The 17173-nt window shown below is 35.1% G+C and overlaps 1 protein-coding gene across 1 annotated transcript; it reads right to left on the bottom strand.

Annotated features, from left to right (window-relative positions):
* Window positions 1-1165: 1165 nt before the first annotated feature.
* Window positions 1166-16455, bottom strand: hsdl2 (hydroxysteroid dehydrogenase like 2). The gene is given in 11 exon segments (NM_199599.2): window positions 1166-1417; window positions 1504-1632; window positions 2191-2331; window positions 2440-2511; window positions 2703-2897; window positions 5104-5202; window positions 5493-5596; window positions 6562-6676; window positions 6776-6874; window positions 14386-14549; window positions 16355-16455. Coding segments are annotated over 11 exon segments (1248 nt in total). The 5' UTR covers window positions 16372-16455; the 3' UTR covers window positions 1166-1304.
* Window positions 16456-17173: the final 718 nt, after the last annotated feature.

The following is a 17173-nucleotide window of genomic DNA, read 5'->3' as shown; positions in this document are numbered from 1 at the left end:
TAGACATAGAAAAAAGCAAGTGATTAAAGCCCCAGTCACACTGCACTTCTTTTCCCCATATATTTCCATTTATATGCACGCAAATACCTCAGACCAGAAACACAAGCTTGTGCGACAAGTTTTCGCAGTTCACTGCATTGGAAAGTTCAAGCTTGGTGAACTCTAACCTGCAAAATCGCATTACATGATTTCGTGAGACCAAGTGAAAAGCAAACCTCTCTGAACAGAAATTTAAAACATGGAGCAGTCGCTTATCATCTTGTAAAATCCCGCCCCTTTTCCCAGCACTGTACAACAGAATATCGCATGCACAAACTCTAGTGTGACTGCGGCATGATCCATATTTTAAATTTCTGTCCAGAGAGGTCATGTTTTGATCTTCAATTGGTCTCACACAATCATGTGATGCGATTTCATAGGTCAGAGTTCACCAAGCTTGAACCTTCCAATGCAGCGAACTAGTCTAAACTTGTTGCAACAGCTTGCGTTTGCGGTCTGATGCATTTGCGTGCATATGAATGAAAGTCTATGAGGAGAAAAGTCTAGTGTGACTGCAGCTAAATACTACTTGAACACCTTGATTAGTAAGAGCTTGATTAGCTGGTTTAGGTGTGTTTGATTAGGGTTGGAGCTAAACTTTACAGGACACTGGCCCTCCAGGACCGAGTTTGGACACCACTGGTCTAAGAAGTTAAAGCCTCTCTGTTATCCAAAAGGAAATGACAAACAGATTCTAAAAGTTTGGCTTGGATGAACTCCTAGATTAGTTTGGTTAAAAGGTTAATTATGGGTTTAGCTCCGAGGTTGACATTCGGTCCTCTGTTCACTAGTTCAACATATTTAAAGCATTTAATAGTGAAATATCTGCAGGAAATTCAACCACAGATGCAGTGAGTTAGCTATGCAAAACAAAAAGTTTGGCTCTGCCCACTCCAAAGAAGCACCATGAATCATTATTTATATATGTGCATTTGTTTTTTTTTTGTGTGGTATTTTCCCAACTTAAAATCAAACCTTCTCATTGAGGTTCAGTTTATCTTGTTTTAACAAAGATTTCTTTGAAATTCCAAAGGGAACAATACATTTCACTTTAACTTTCAATCACTTTCAGGGCCAGTGCTGCAGTAAAAGTGGGCAGCCAATAATGAACTCTATGCTACTTGCATTAAGTAAAGAAACTATAACTACCTGATAGTTCTTTATTAAAATTAGTACAATCTGAACAATTAGTTTAATCAAAAAACACTGATATAGAAAAGAGGTCATCATGTACATCTTGTAAGGCAGGAGACTGCGTGATGTGTTCACAGTTTAGACTTCATCATGGCCATCATCTTCTCCAGTTTGATGGCAAGGCCCATGTCACCCTTAATAGTCAGCTTTCCAGACATGAAGGCCATGGTTGGCTTTAATTTCCCTGTTGATGAAGAACATTCATTAGTGCCTCAAGTTTTTAGATTTAAAACACAACACCCCATAACTCAATTTCAGTGCTTCTTTTACCTCCAAACATCTTGACAAAATCCTCACTGTCCATCGACATGACAACATCAGCTTTGACAGGAGGTTCCCCATTTCCAGCACTTCCAGCATCGTTCTTCAGGTCAAGATACCAGACTCCAGCATGCTCGCCTGTAAATAACGGCAACAAATACAAATGCGACTTATCTTTTTTTTAAAGTGTGTGTGTAATCAAAATTTAGCTTATTTTGCTAAAACACATTTCTTTTTCTTTAGCTAAACAATTTGTTGCAAGTTAATGGTAAAAGGGCTGTGATTAGGAATCATAATGAGTCTGTAAATCAACAATTACCTTTGCAGAAATTGAATTAATACCTCAGTTAGCTCAATATCTAATAATTAGGTCATTATATTTATAATATGAAAAATAAAAAAACACTATGAAGCTATAATACTGCAATTTCCGTTTCATAATCTGGAATGAATATCCCATAGTTTGGATTTTTTGTCAGATTATAGGATGAAAAAACATAAGAAAGTCACAAAAGAGATTTTGTCATAAATAAAAAAAAAACTTTTTATACTTATTATGTTACAATAATTATTTACCAACGCACGTTACTTTTTCACATGTGGCTTTTACACACTTTTGTTTATTATTGGAAAAATATGACATTTTGAAGACTGAAAGGCCACAAAAGCTTAAAAGAACTCAAATAGTTAAAATACCTGCTAAGTTAAATTTGTACACTCCTTGTGTGGTTTTCACCATCTCTGGACTGATAATTCCTCTGATTGTATTGAACATCTCAGAAACTGGTCCTGCGGCAACGGGATCTGCTTTTGCAGTTGTGAACGCCGGAGTGGCACCTGAAAAGAAATATTGAAACTAACTGAGAAGACTGCTGAAGTGCACTTAGAAGTTGAATACCAAGCAGAACAATACTTTAAATGTGTTCATTATGACTTATAATTCACCATGTGCCTCCATATGCTTGACTAGATCCTCAGGCTGGCCGTCCAAGAAAAAGTCAGGAAGCAATGGATGACCTAAATAAATAAACATATTCACATTTTCCAATATTATATCATTTCATTGAATACAGAATTTTTAAAAATACTAGAAGTTGTGGAGGAATGTTTATACAAACATATCAACATATATTCATCATTAGTAAATTAAAAAAATACTTCTTTTTTTTTGCCATCTTAATGTGAAAAATCAATCATGTAGAACCGACCTGGCTCAACAGCATAAACATCAAAATCTTTAATGCCCTCCTTTTTGAGAATGTCCTCATCAATAACAAACTGTCCGGTGAAGCTGGTGGGTTGTTTGAAGATGGCGTATGCTGCATCAGCCATGATCTCCACCTTCCTGCACTGCTTGCCAACCTCAGAACCGCCCAACATGTCCATGGCAGCCGTCTGAATGGCTAAAGGTAATAAGCATTAGAAAAATTCTTATCAATATATCGATGTATTGTATCAATACTGAATTGCATCTAAATCCATAGAGAATCGGTTGGTTCATAAAGTGTAAAGTCTGTGTGAAATCAAAATTCTGTAGCTTTTTTTTTTTGCTAGCACACATTGTTATTCTTAAATTCAAGTTAATCCAATGGAAAATAAAGTTTGTTTGAGTTATCTCCAATTGAAGTCTGAGTATTTGCTTTGATATATTCCTTTAATTTCTGTTAACTGAATACTAAAGGTTTGCATAAAAAAAATTAAAGCTTTTTTAGTACAGCCAGTTATTATTATTTTATTATAGAACTGAGGACTTTTTCATTTGTTTGTCTCTAGTATCAGATTCCCTTGTACTCTATTGTGTTGTGTTGTTGAGAATTGTAAAATTTTACTGGTCTCTAAAATATAGATGACATCGCAATTAGAAAATACCCGTTTAAAATACATCACTGTAGGTTGTTTTTACCTGACGCCATTGATGATGTGCAAAATTCAAATAGAGGGCAGGAAGTGATCGCTATCAGAACACATATTGTTTATAACTGTTTAAATCAGCCAAAATAAGAAATGCAGAATAGCTTTTACAGACTTCCAAAAGTTTTTGCTCATAAAGGGGAGAAAGTTCAAGAAACTGGCTGAAAAACATAAGGTGGCATGTAATAAACATTTATTCAATAAATCCATCTGTAAAAAACATTTTTTGAAGACGATAATAAAGATAATAACAGCACCAATAAAGATTATATACAGGCCTAGTTATGTGTATAAATATGTTAATGTGTTATATAAAAATCAGATAAATACACCAAAACACACACAAAATCCAGGAGAATATAAATAACGTACTCTGCCATGTGATCGCTGCTATGAAATCTCCATCTTGTTTTGCAATAATCCAAATCTTTACTAGCATTTCGGCAGAATAAGCAACCCTACCATGAACATCGAGATGCACAGCAGCAGTATATGTTTGCTGATGGTAAAATCAGATCGAATAAAAAAGAAATGTAACCCTAGTGACAAAACTTTATAGTTACTATTGTGGAGGACTTTTCTCCCCTTACAAAAATAAATATATAATAATGTAGACTATGCATCCTTGCTTTTGTATGCTATCATCTTTTATTTCGTGATATCTGAAAGATATCCACATGGGGAAATCTATAGTAATTTATAATAAACATGTTTTTTAGCCACATAGTAAAGTGTATAATGTGTACAACTCTTTGTTTATGAATACTGCAGAAGACTGTAGCATAGTAAACTGATAAAATGTAATAAATACCGTAACGTTGTACAGTGACGATATAATTACTATGACAGTTTAATTTGTAATTTTCTATAGTATGCTTCCAAACATGTAATGTAGTAGCTTATACAGTATCTACTACCTCAATGACAGGCAAATAAATATATTTTAGTTCAGTAGAAAACTCGGCCCTCTTCATGATATAAGGATCATGCCTAACATATGTGGTTATTTTATATTTATATATCCTTAAATATGGCATAAATCGCAAAAATACAGACATTACCCTATGTTTTCCATTCACTTTTTTTTACATCTTGCCCTCCATCTGAATTTCATGCATCACCAGAACCATGTGATTGAATACAACCTAATAAAATAAAGACTTTTGGTCGAATGGCTTAAAACAGCCCTAAGTAGAGATAAATATTAGGAAACAATTTCAAAATTTCTTCTTAATCATTCAGAATTTGAAGGAATTTAAGATGTGGCTAAAGAAATTGCAGTTTGTTTACTGACTTTCAACACCACCGTATTTACCTTATTCTAAAATGCGGAAGTGCACCTGTTTTCGCGATTGTCTTAGAACTTCCGATTCATTCGCCTATGGGAGAAATGACTAGGAATAATAAACGGCAGAAAATGGCCAAACTACTTGCTCAACAAATAAATGTTTGCATGACTACACAGACCAAGTAGCATAATATAATAAGAAAATATTAAATTGCAACATCAAGCAGCGTAACGAGCAGTTGTTAACGTCAAAAAATGAATGGAAGTGAATGTGACCGGAAGTCGCGAGACAAAAAGATTCAAATGGCAGCGCCCACTCGTCAGCTGAGAATAAGGTGAATAAGACGACCTTTAAAACGGCATAAAGAAGGCACAGTATTTAATGCCTGATGTATGAAGCCCATTATTACCTGTCTTTGGCCATAAGGCATTAACGGCAATGGATCCTCTGAACTCTTCTGCCATTCCCAGTACACACATGGACATGCCATACTTTGCAATGGTGTAAGCTAAATAAACAAAATGGAAAACAATGAACATTTCCTTAGTAAATAATGGCACTGAACTTAAGTATTTTTGAACCAATGGGTCTCATTCCATAAAAATACGTACACTCAAATATAAGCAGTGTAACGCAACAGATTACAGAAGAATGAATTTTGTGTGCTAATGCACGTTGTGAATTAAGAGAAAAGTATTCATGAGAAGTTCCAATGTGTGTATAAACACGAAGAACATATGCATTTATTAGTGAATGAGACCCAATGCTCTTGTGCACTGAATGTGATCTTCCACTCACCCGTGTGGTTTTTAAACCAAATGGGGTTGAGGTTGAGAGGTGGGCTGAGGTTTAGTATGTGAGGGTTTTTGCTCTTCAGAAGATGTGGAATGCACAGTTTAGACCTGTAATAAAACAGCAGCCACAGTTAGAGAAATAGTGCAGGTTCAAAACTAGTTAAAAGGGCTATGGATTTGTTGGTGCTAATTGCCTAGTGTTGAACTACAATATTAAAACAGGTGTTTAAATGACTTGCCTTCGATTATCTTTCCCCTCTTTCCCCTCCCCACACTTTCCTGTCTAAACTCTCCACTATCTGTTCCAATAAAAGGTGAAAACCCCCTAAAAGATAACTATTTAAAAAGAGCTGGATTAAAAAGTGTTTTAAATAATGTTAATTTTCTTGCCCAGACTGGTTGTTCTGCTTCATAAAAACTCAATATAACTCAACAGGAACCACAGGTATTACTTTTGTTTTGTCTGTATAAATTTTTATTTTAAAAGTGCTGGTGGCCACTAACTACATTTCCATCCACCTATTTTTATACACATTTTAGTGCAAGTAATGTGATTTGTTTTTTAACAGATGATGTGATTATTAACATACTGAAATCTTTCTTTTTTTGTCATTGTATACAAGTTTGGGACTCTGCTGAAGTCTGTTCCAAGATGAAAGCATCAAAGATGATGTCATTTGCTACCTTTTTTATGACGTGCGGCTTGCACTGACAGGTGAAAATCCAATCTATCTGCTTACACTGCAGACACGAGAGCATGATTCATTTCAGATGAATTTCCACAAATGAACAAGGACTGACTCTAATTTGAGTGAATCAGAATCTGTGTGATTTTTTTCCCTGCTTACATGTAAAGTGTGTATGGCTCACAAGTGGCCAAAATGTGGTTTGTTCACATATCTGTGTTAATATCCCTCTTTAAAGAGTAAAAACAATCTCTTATAAATATCTATTGACTTGAAACAAATGGAAACCTGAGAGTTCTGTACTGCAGCTCCACTGATGCTCTGCCTTTCAGGTCAGAGACTAAAAACTATTAATAGTCAATGTCATAACATAGTATTTACACTCACGTCAGGTATGTTCCCCTGAGATTGATGCCCAGCATGAGGTCAGCCTTTTTCATTGGAGTCTGAAGAGTCCCTGTTAAATTGATGGCACTGGCATTGTTGACCAATATGTCAATCCCTGTCAACAGAATGAGGGGAAAAATTAAAAATAAATAAAAACACAAACTTGTGCTAAAAAGAAGAGTCTAAGAAGAACAGACATGGTAGATCCAAATACCTCCAAACTTCTCCACAGCCTGTTCAACAGCATCATTGATCTGCTTCTCATCACGGACGTCCACAATACACGGCAGTGCTTTCCCTCCAGCTGCTTCAACTATCAAACACAAATACAGCAAAACAAAAAAGAAAAAGAGGTTAGATGAAATATACTTTGTGTTGGGGTATCAATTATTTACCCAAAATGTTCAATATTTTTTTGAATGTTGTTTGAACGCGATAACTATAAACCTATATTATGCTCAGTGGGTTTTAGTTTTGGTCTTGACTGATTTATCGATAAATAAATTTGACATCAACACCACCAGTAGGTGGCAGCAAGTCACAAGCTTAAAGGGGACCTATCATGCAAAAATCACTTTTATAAGGGGTTAAAGCACAGTTGTGTGGCAATAGTCTGTAAATATAACCAGCCACTAACAGTTAAATGTATTAGTTTGATTTTTATAATCACACTTCATAAAAACAATTTGCAGAAACACTTTGCCATACTCCCATTGAACAGGGGGAAAGCCCCACCCATTAGTGACATTCTCTCCCTCATTAGCATAGGACAGGACCTTAGGGTGCTTTCACATCTGTAGTTCGCTTCATTTGGTCCGGACCAAGGGCAATAAATAATACATTGTTGCATTTTCTGCAGTCTTTGGGTTGTTTTTACACCACATTGCTGGCTTTAGTCCGAACTAGTTGAATCGAACCAAAATGCAGTCAACTGACAAAATCCACATCTCTTATTGGCCAGATGTTGTTGAACATATTTCCTAAACTGCTTATTGATTGGTCAGAATTCTGGTGCGGGAAAATGCCAATGAAGTCCCTCAGGTAAACAAAACCGGCAGACACAAAATGTCGCTTTTTTACTATGAAGGAACGACTGAGCTGACTGACTGTATCCCTGCTTTAGACAAACTATACATTTCAAGAATGAAGTGCGGCTGCAGCTGGAAAACAGTGTTTTAATGCATCGCTCGTCAGTTCAGGAGAAGGCGTGAATTAATTTAGCTAAACTGCAACATGGTCATCTTGCGGAAATATTACTAACGATGCATCAGGTAATGTTCCCCCCCCCCCCTCTCTTTTGGTAAAGCGCTGTCAACAAATATTTTTCCTCCATATCCCATAATGCACAGTGCATCGGCCTACGGCAGCTGAATTAGTCCAAAAGGCGCAGTACTTTTTGTGGTTGGACCTGTTTTAGTACGAATTATATTCTCACCAAAAACTAACCGCTCCAGGGTTCGTTTGAAAGCTTTCTGAGACCACCTCTTCAAGCAGGTCTCGGTACGCTTACTTGGTCCACATTTGGTGCGCACTCGAGTACGATTGCTGCATTCTCACCTGCCCAAACGAACCACACCAAAAGGGAAAACGAACTCTAGTGCGATTCAATCTAACTAAATAAGGCAGGTGTGAAAGCACCCTTAGTCTTGTTTTTGAATCTGCCACTAAGCTGACACATTTGTAGTTCTGCCCTCTTTTGAAAAGAAGACTGGGAGCACCACAATCTGATTAAAATTTAAAGTGACAGTGACCAAAATGGCATGATCAAAGCCAAAAATGAGCAGTTTCAAGGAGTTATAAAACATTATTTGTTTGGTATTTATAGCTGAAACATCAAATACACACTCTAGGGACATCAGAGACTTATTTTACATCTTGTTCTAAGGGGCATAATAGGTCCCTTTTAAGGCTCACACATGGAGGATTTTCAGTGATGCGAAATAGCAGACATTTAACGCCTTACAACTAAACAAAGAGCACTAATGTGAGCATGAACACCAACACAAAACTTCAGGAGTAAGAACATCTGTTGAACATTATGTTGAACAGCACCTTGTGTCCAGGGGTATTTCTGTTCTTCATTAAGCACTATCTAATGTCAGGGAGTGATTTTGCACATTCACTCCGATCTGATATATCTGATATATCACCTATTCATTCATTCATTTTCTTGTCGGCCTTGTCCCTTTATTAATCCGGTGTCGCCACAGCGGAATTAATTGCCAACTTATCCAGCACATTTTTACGCAGCGGATGCCCTTCCAGCTGCAACCCATCTCAGGGAAACATCCACACACTATGGACAATTTATCCTACCCAATTCACCTATACCGCATGTTTTTGGACTGTGGGGGGAAACCGGAGCACCTGGAGGTGCAACCCACGCGAACTCAGGGAGAACATGCAAACTCCACACAGAAACGCCAACTGAGCCGAGGTTCGAACCAGTGACCTTGCTGTGAGGTGACAGCACTACCTACTGCGCCACTGCATCGCCCCTTGTATTTATATTTATTACATATTTTATATATATAATTTATAGAAATTGCTTAGGTATGAATGCTGATAAACGTTTTTGATACACTGCAAAAAATGGTTTTCATACTTAAATTGTTTGTCTTGCTTCTAGTCCAAATATCTAAAAATTCTTAAATCCAGAAGCCTTTTCTAGACAAGCGAAACATATTGTCTTGATTTAAGAAATAATATGCCAAAATTAAGAAAAACTTTTCCTTAAAACAAGCAAAATATTCTTGTTTTTCCTTTCAACATAAGATTATTTTGCTTACCCCATTGGCAGATTATTTTGTTGAATTGTAAAAGCTCATGCCTTGGTAAAATTACAATTTTAATACTATCATAAATGAGAAAAACAATGTACAAAGTCTATATACACCATCTTTTACATATTTAGCATCAAACTTATACATATTAAAACATAAAAAAAATATTTCACAACATGTCTACTGTAAATGTAATCAAATAAATGCAGCTTTGCTGAAGTTTATTTAAAAAAAAAAAAGCTATAACTCCTGCAAATTTGTTGTGTCAAGTCACATTTATACAGCCAATATAAGCGGACCCTTTGTTGACAGTGCATGCTCGTACAGCTATAAGCAGATGTGTATAGTACACTGTGTTCAACATGCCACACACATGGTCAGCAACAAATCTCCTAATAGGTTCAAGCATTCAAGTGATGACTGTTTAAAATTAACAGCCAAGCAGTCATTAATCAAGTTTCCAATGGCCAGCATGAAGCCTTGGCCTTGTGTCAACAATCCAGGCAGATGTAAGTGTGTAATGTAGACTGGAATACATTCATTGCACACTTCAAGTCATTTGATATCACCCAGTCATAATATAGATGCTATAATAATCTACAGTTCATATATTTTAAGTGCTAAAACCTTTGCACTACTGTTATCTTTATTTATACAACAGTTCTGTCTGGTTCTTGAATCTGATTGGCTGATAGCCGTGCAATGTTCTGCAAATAACAGCACTTGTCCAGCCTCTTTACCCTTGTGTATTACTCTGCCTACATACAGCAACAAGCAGAGGATACTCTACAGTTTGACAAATACTACTGCTGTTGGGCAACATACTGTATTTTTGAGGCTTTTTTAGTCAAGAATGTAGTTGTTTAGATTGCAACCATGAAATTTATTTATAAGGAAAGTGCCTATTTTAAATATTTATAATTTCGAAAAGACAGCGCATCGGCGGCCATTAGCCTGTCTTTGAGCTAAGACGGTTGATGATGTTTATCCACAAGATGGCAACAGACACCACATAATAAGTCCTAAAAGAAAACAGCGCAGTTTTAAACTATAGCTGATCAAATCATTATTAAACAGGTAAATGACTTTCTAACTCGATCTCTCTCTTTTGTATGTTGTAGTGCTGTATTTATACCATAGTTTTATTGTAATCTCTCGATTGCAACAGTGAAATACTACGAGATATCTCTGTAGACCAGCAGTGGGCAAACTTTTTAGACCTGAGGGCCACATCAAGTTTTGCAAAAAATAACTTCTATTTATAGTGGCAGTATGCAAGAAACATAATATCCAACAGAAACATGTCACATTAACACAAAACATATTTTTTAAATATTATTAAGTCAAATTTACAAGTCAAATTAATTTGCACTGCTATTTATATTTACTTATCAATCATCATAAAACAATGAAATAATTCTATATAAAATATAATAATAATAATAATAATAATGTAATAATTTTTACAGTGGAGAATAGAAAAGATATTGTCTGATAGAAAAAGATCTCATATTAACACATTAAAACTAATTCTTAATGTTTACTATTCAGTCAAATTTACAATAATCTAATTTGCACTGCTTTTAGAATATACAGATCAATTATCATAAAACTTGATAAAACCATAAATCCTTCATAAAATAACCTTTTAAAGTGAATGTATGCATGGAATATATATTCTGTGACAAAAATTAACACATTTAACCAGCAATTATTACATTATTTGAGTCAAATGTACAACAATCTCATTTGAGCTTTTATCAATATGTTCATATCAATCATAAAACAATGAGATGAAACGGAAGAGAAATCTTAGTCTTTGTTATTCCAAGTCATGTTATTATGAGTGTGTTAATGTGAACATTAGGCCTGGTCCCCTCTCTACGCAAGGGTGTCAAAGTCTGGAGTCTGCTACGTCAATGCAATGAGGGCAATTGTTTGTCAATACTTTATTATTATTATTATTTTCCATTTTCCATATCTGTAATGCCTGTATTTTGGCATTTTTTTGCAGTCCACTTAGTATCCAACATGGAAATCAATGTTTTCTTTAATGGCATTTATGGTTTAAAACTCAAATGGCTCTACCATGCCTGTGTTTTTATTTCTGTAATAAATATTTCTGTCAAGCTAGGATTTTGAAGGTTTATTGTGGGTATGTTGTTTGTATAAAGAAATCTGTGTTACAAGTTAAACAAAAATTCTAATAATGAATTATATTTTGAATTGAAATAGTTTTTGTCTTGCGTTTACATTAATTTTACATTCATATAGCCAAAATAACAAGTTTCAGTCTTTTAAATGTGATTAATTTTTTTAAAAAGTGCAATTAATTAGTTAATTTTTTTTAATCGATTGACAGCACTAGTTATAATTATAATGGTTGTACTAACTGTACCGCGTGCAACACTGCCATCACATGGCGTTCACTTGTAATTGCATCATTAATTTACTAATTCTGAACCAAACCATTACTCAGAAGCAGCATTTTAAAAACTCCCTCGCGGGCCGGATGAAAGTGTTTAGTAGGCCGGATATGGCCGGTGGGCCGTAGTTTGCCCACCTCTGCTGTTGACTGATGGCATTTCATGCCATTCAGCCATATAATCTTAAAATGTGAGCAAAACTGTTTTGACATCACTTTATACATTACGCTAGAGAGTCATTCAAGTACTAGCTCTAAAGTGACGTTGGTGAAGTAGCAAGTAGATTTATTTTCCAAAATTCAATATTTTCTTACTCAACCTTTTCTATCTAAGATAGAAAGATAAATTCTTTCTTCAGTCAAAAATAAATTCGTTTTTTTTTTTTTTTAAACAAAACATGTAGGATTTTTCTTCATATAGTGGACTTCTATCGTGATCAGTGGTTTAAACTTGCAAATTTTAGTTTTAGTACAGCTACAAATGACAGGGGTGTCCAAACTCGATCCTGGAGGGCCAGTGTCCTGCAGATTTTAGCTGCAACTTGCTCAACACAGCTGCAAGGATGTTTCTAAAAAGCCTAGTAAGAGCTTGATTAGCTAGCCCAGGTGTGTCGGATTGGGGTTGGAACAAAACTTTGCAGGACACCAGCCCACCAGGACCTAGTTTGAACATTCCTGCTTTAAATGATCCCAGGGTAAGGGTCTTACCCAAGAATATGACCATTTAAACAAGAAAATGATTAAAAAAAATAATTACATACATGTTAACCATAAAAGTGTGCATTCAAGAATGTGCAAGAGAAGGTTTTGTAGTTAAAAGACATTTTTAATGACCAAACGATGAACAAATTACAAATTGTTTTGCTAGGTAAGAGATAATATAGGGCAGGGGTTTTCAAAGTGTGAGGCGCGCCTCCCCTGGGGGCGCCAGAGCATGTCAGGGGAGGCGCGGGAAAAAATATAATATAATAAAAATATAATTATTAAGTTTAATTATTATATGTATTTTTTATTATATTTAAACGTTTTAATTAAACAAAGCAAAAAAATAATACGTCAAATATAAGAAAACCTTTTTACCCAGAAGGCCATAGCTGTGAATTCGCTTCTGTTTGGCAAGCCCGCCAATACAGGTATATGCCTGCTAATACAATGGGTCGGTTTCAAAGCTGTAATGAAGTTCACGGCCCTTTGGCCGCCGGGAAGAAAGAGGTGGAGAACCGACGCAGTTTTAAAATGATTTATTAATAACAGTGACGGCAGCCTCCGTGTCTAAACCAAAACAAACGGATGGCAGTCTCCGTGAGGAGCTGAAAGCAAAAGTAAAATATGTCCGGGCCTGGTGCTCTCTCGGCTTCCTCTGTCCTCGTTTCTCCTTTTATGATCCAGAGCTCCTTCCGTGGGATCCGAGGCAGGTGCGCACCGCAGGTGTATTAACTTACGCGGTGGCCTCACTCCGTTCCCACGGCTCTCGGCCACGCCCCCTCGCCACAAAAGCCTTCAAGTTCAGGGCTTAAACCCAAAAGACGACGATATGATGATCAGTATTTGAGTTTAGGATTTACGTGGACAGGACCAGCTGATGAACCACGACCTTTATGTGTGGTTTGTCAAAATATTTTGGCTAATGCCAGCATGAGACCCGCAAAACTTCGACTGTTTTGACTGGGATGGACAGTTCTTGGATCTGTTCTATTCATATTGAACCATCATCCTAGTTTTAAAAATGTTATATTAAAATACTTGTTATTACTCTGTAAATAATTGCACTTTCATGCAAATGATGATAAAAGTGAGTTAACAGTCTGACATCTGTCTTTATATATATATATATATATATATATATATATATATATATATATATATATATATATATATATATATATATATATATATGTGTGTGTGTTTGTGTGCGTGTGTGTGTGTGTGTGCGTGCGTGCGTGCGTGCGTGCGTGCGTGCGTGTGTGTTTGGGAAGAGGGGGGCGCCAATGGATAAAGTTGTGTCAAAAGGGAGGCCCACTGTCTTAGACTTTGAAAAACCCTGATATAGGGCCTTTTGAAGCTTCTTTTTAACTGCCTTATTGAAGTTCAAACCACTAAGCACAATAGAAGTCCACAATACAGATATTATGGAATTTTTACCTCAAAAAGCTTAAAGAGATGAAAAATTAACATTTGCCAATATTTACTCACCCTTTACTTGTCTCTCTTCTGTTGAACACAAAAAAAGCTATTTTGAAGAAAGCTGGAGATCAGTTCTGTTGACTTTCATAGTATTTGTTTTTTGTACTATGGATGTCAATGGTTACAAGTTTTCGACTTTCTTCAATGTATCATTTTTTGTGTTGAACCGAAAAAAGAAACTTATAAATGTTTAATACCAATAGAAGCTGAGTTATTAGTGAGTAAATAAGTTTTTTAAGGTGAACTACCCCTTTAAATTTGTTTTCGACTTAATAAAGAAAGAAATGAACATCTAGGATGAGTAAATTATCAGGAAATCTTTAATTTGGAAGTGAACAGATCCTGTAAGTTCATTGTTTTGCTTCTCTACAAAGAACATGTACAGGAAACGTGCACTCTGTGATGCTGATTTTTGTTAAAATAAACTCTCACTCTCTGCTGCAGCTGTGTAGATGGTGCCGGGGAGTTTGGGATGTGGATCAGCTGTTTTGGCAGCGATGACTACATTGGCTCCATCCTGCGCAGCTTTCAGAGCAATGGCCTTGCCAATACCTCGACTTGCTCCGGTTATGAAAATGGTGCATCCTGCCAACTTCCTAAAATGAACAAATAATCATTTATTAATCAGATTGTTTCATAATCAATGCACGAAACAAACGATGATCTTCAGATATAATTATATTCTTATGTAAAGTCTAAAATCAAAGTTAAACAATTTATTTAATAGATATGCATATGTAGGTATGTTTATCACATTTTGTTAGTGAATTCATCTGCTGAAGGTTTTTTGGAAGTAAAACATATATTCTGTTTCATAAAATAACAAACAAAAAATAACTACAAAGGTGCCATGTTTTCAGATTTTTTGCCTGTATTATGTCTGTATTATTTGTGTATACTGCATACACATGAAACAAATATAAGAGTTTATTTATTATTATCATATATTGTTGTTAAGCTGTTTCTGTGTTCTACTTTTCTGGCATTTAACCAATAGCGTCTCTGCTACTTTGCTGTTCCTGTGTGAAGTTAAGAAAGAGGTCTAACTCAGTGCTACTGCATAACTATAGATGTGTAAAAAAAAATAATGACTAATAAATAAATAAATATATATATATATATATATATATATATATATATATATATATATATATATATATATATATATATATATATATATATATATATATATATATATATATATTCAAGTCTTGATCGGGAGGTAACGTACGATTCCGATTGAGTCTGAAACTGCATGACCGGTCCCGATCGGATCTAGACTTTAAGCTGTACAGAAGTGTCTTGAAAAATATCTTATCAAATATTATTTACTGTCATCATGGCAAAAATAAAATAAATTAGTTATTAGAAATGAATTATTAAAACTATTATGTCCACAAATGTGTTGAAAAAAATCTCTCCATTAAACAGAAATTGAGGAAATTGCACATAATCGAATGATGGACAAATTTGTCAGTATGATGAACCACGATAATCCTCCCTTTTTTATATAGTCCAAGCGTTTGCAAGCTCTATTAAAGCAGGATTAATTCAACCCCGGGGTTACAGAAAAAGATACAGGAAGTAATTTTTTACCAACAGTGATCAGATTGCATAACCAAAATCATACTAGATCAATTGTGCTGAATTGTCATAGTTATTAGATATGGACAAGTGTTTACTCATTTGAAACTAAGATGTGCAGTATACATGTAATTTTATTATTATACATATGTAACTTATTTTATCTATTTTTAGTATGGAGAGCACTGCTGTGAAGTGAATTTCCTTTTGAAATAAAAAAAGTCTAACAAACAATATTGTCAAAACAACTTTTATTTTATATGTGATTCTTTTTATATATAGTTTCACACACACATAGAAATCATCTTTTTTTCTTTGTTGTAGTATGACGTGTGTTTCTATTCTCTCTCACAGTCACACACACACACACACACACACACACACACACACACACACACACACACACACACACACACACACACACACACACCTATCTATTTCTGTAGTTCGTTTTTTTTGTCCTGTGTGTCCTATGGTCCAGTCTTGTATAACGCTATTGTCTGTCCAGTTGTTTGATTTGGCATTCCTTGACACTTGCGCGTATGATTTTAGGGTAAAGGTCAAACTACTAAACTTAGATAAACACTAACAAGATATGAAACATGTTTCTACAATCTTCTGAAATGTGCATAATTTTCACTAGACTGCAGTGTAATCAGCTAACGTTACACTCTTAACGCAAGGCTGCAGACTTGTTAAAATCGGTCCAGTTCTCTCGTGTCATTCACAACTCGGAACACGGACTTTATGTTTTTCTACGTGATTTAATAAAGCGTCCTATTATAAAGCACACAGCAAAAATACTGTTGAAACTCACCCTGTGTTCTGCAGCATTATTGTGTCTCCTGGATGATGTCTGATATGGGAACGCAATGATCCAGAGGGGCTCCTGGTGACACATTAAACTCAACACTGAACGTCTGGATGTGAGTCGCCCTTTACTCTAGAAACAGAATCCACAGCGAGTGCAGTACTTCCGGTAGCTGCAGGAACAACAACACTGGAGACTGACTAAAGAAATAATGAATGAATGGATGAATAAATAAATAAATAAATAAATAAATAAATAAATAAATAAATAGTATTCAAAGTAGTATTTAAATAAATAAATTATTCAGACGTGGCTTTAATACAGTGCTGTATTTTACTGCGTGTATTTGAAATGTACACGTCAATATAAAAATGCTTCTAATTTGCATATAAATTACCTAATTTAGAGAAATTAATATTATTATTATTTCATAATATTTACGTTGTTTTAAATGATAACATAGCCTATTTTTGTTTGCTCTTCAGGTAATTATTGGATTTAAATATGGCTACGTCTTTGTAACACACCCAATAACATGTTAACATAATTCTAAGATAAATATCATTATTAATTTTAAATAAAGCAAACTATAATTGTTATAATGTTTGTTATTGAACGTATAAAATAGTCAATAATGCAACTATATAATAGCTATTATTAGTAAATAAAAAAAAGAGTATCGGTCAAATAATAATAATGATTTAAATTAATTAATTTAACATTTTATTTTAGGTGGAAACAGAGATCGCTTGTTCGGGCTCTCGGCAAGTTTAACGAGACTTCTCTTTCTCGCCCTCTAGTGTTTTGGAAGGCTGTGGTCAAGGA

The sequence above is a fragment of the Danio rerio genome, chromosome 10 (assembly GCF_052040795.2).
Source record: "Danio rerio strain M-AB ecotype USA chromosome 10, GRCz13ab, whole genome shotgun sequence".
Taxonomy (NCBI): domain Eukaryota; kingdom Metazoa; phylum Chordata; class Actinopteri; order Cypriniformes; family Danionidae; genus Danio; species Danio rerio.
The sequence above is the reverse complement of the archived record's forward strand: the minus strand, read 5'-3'. Positions and strand labels throughout refer to the sequence as shown.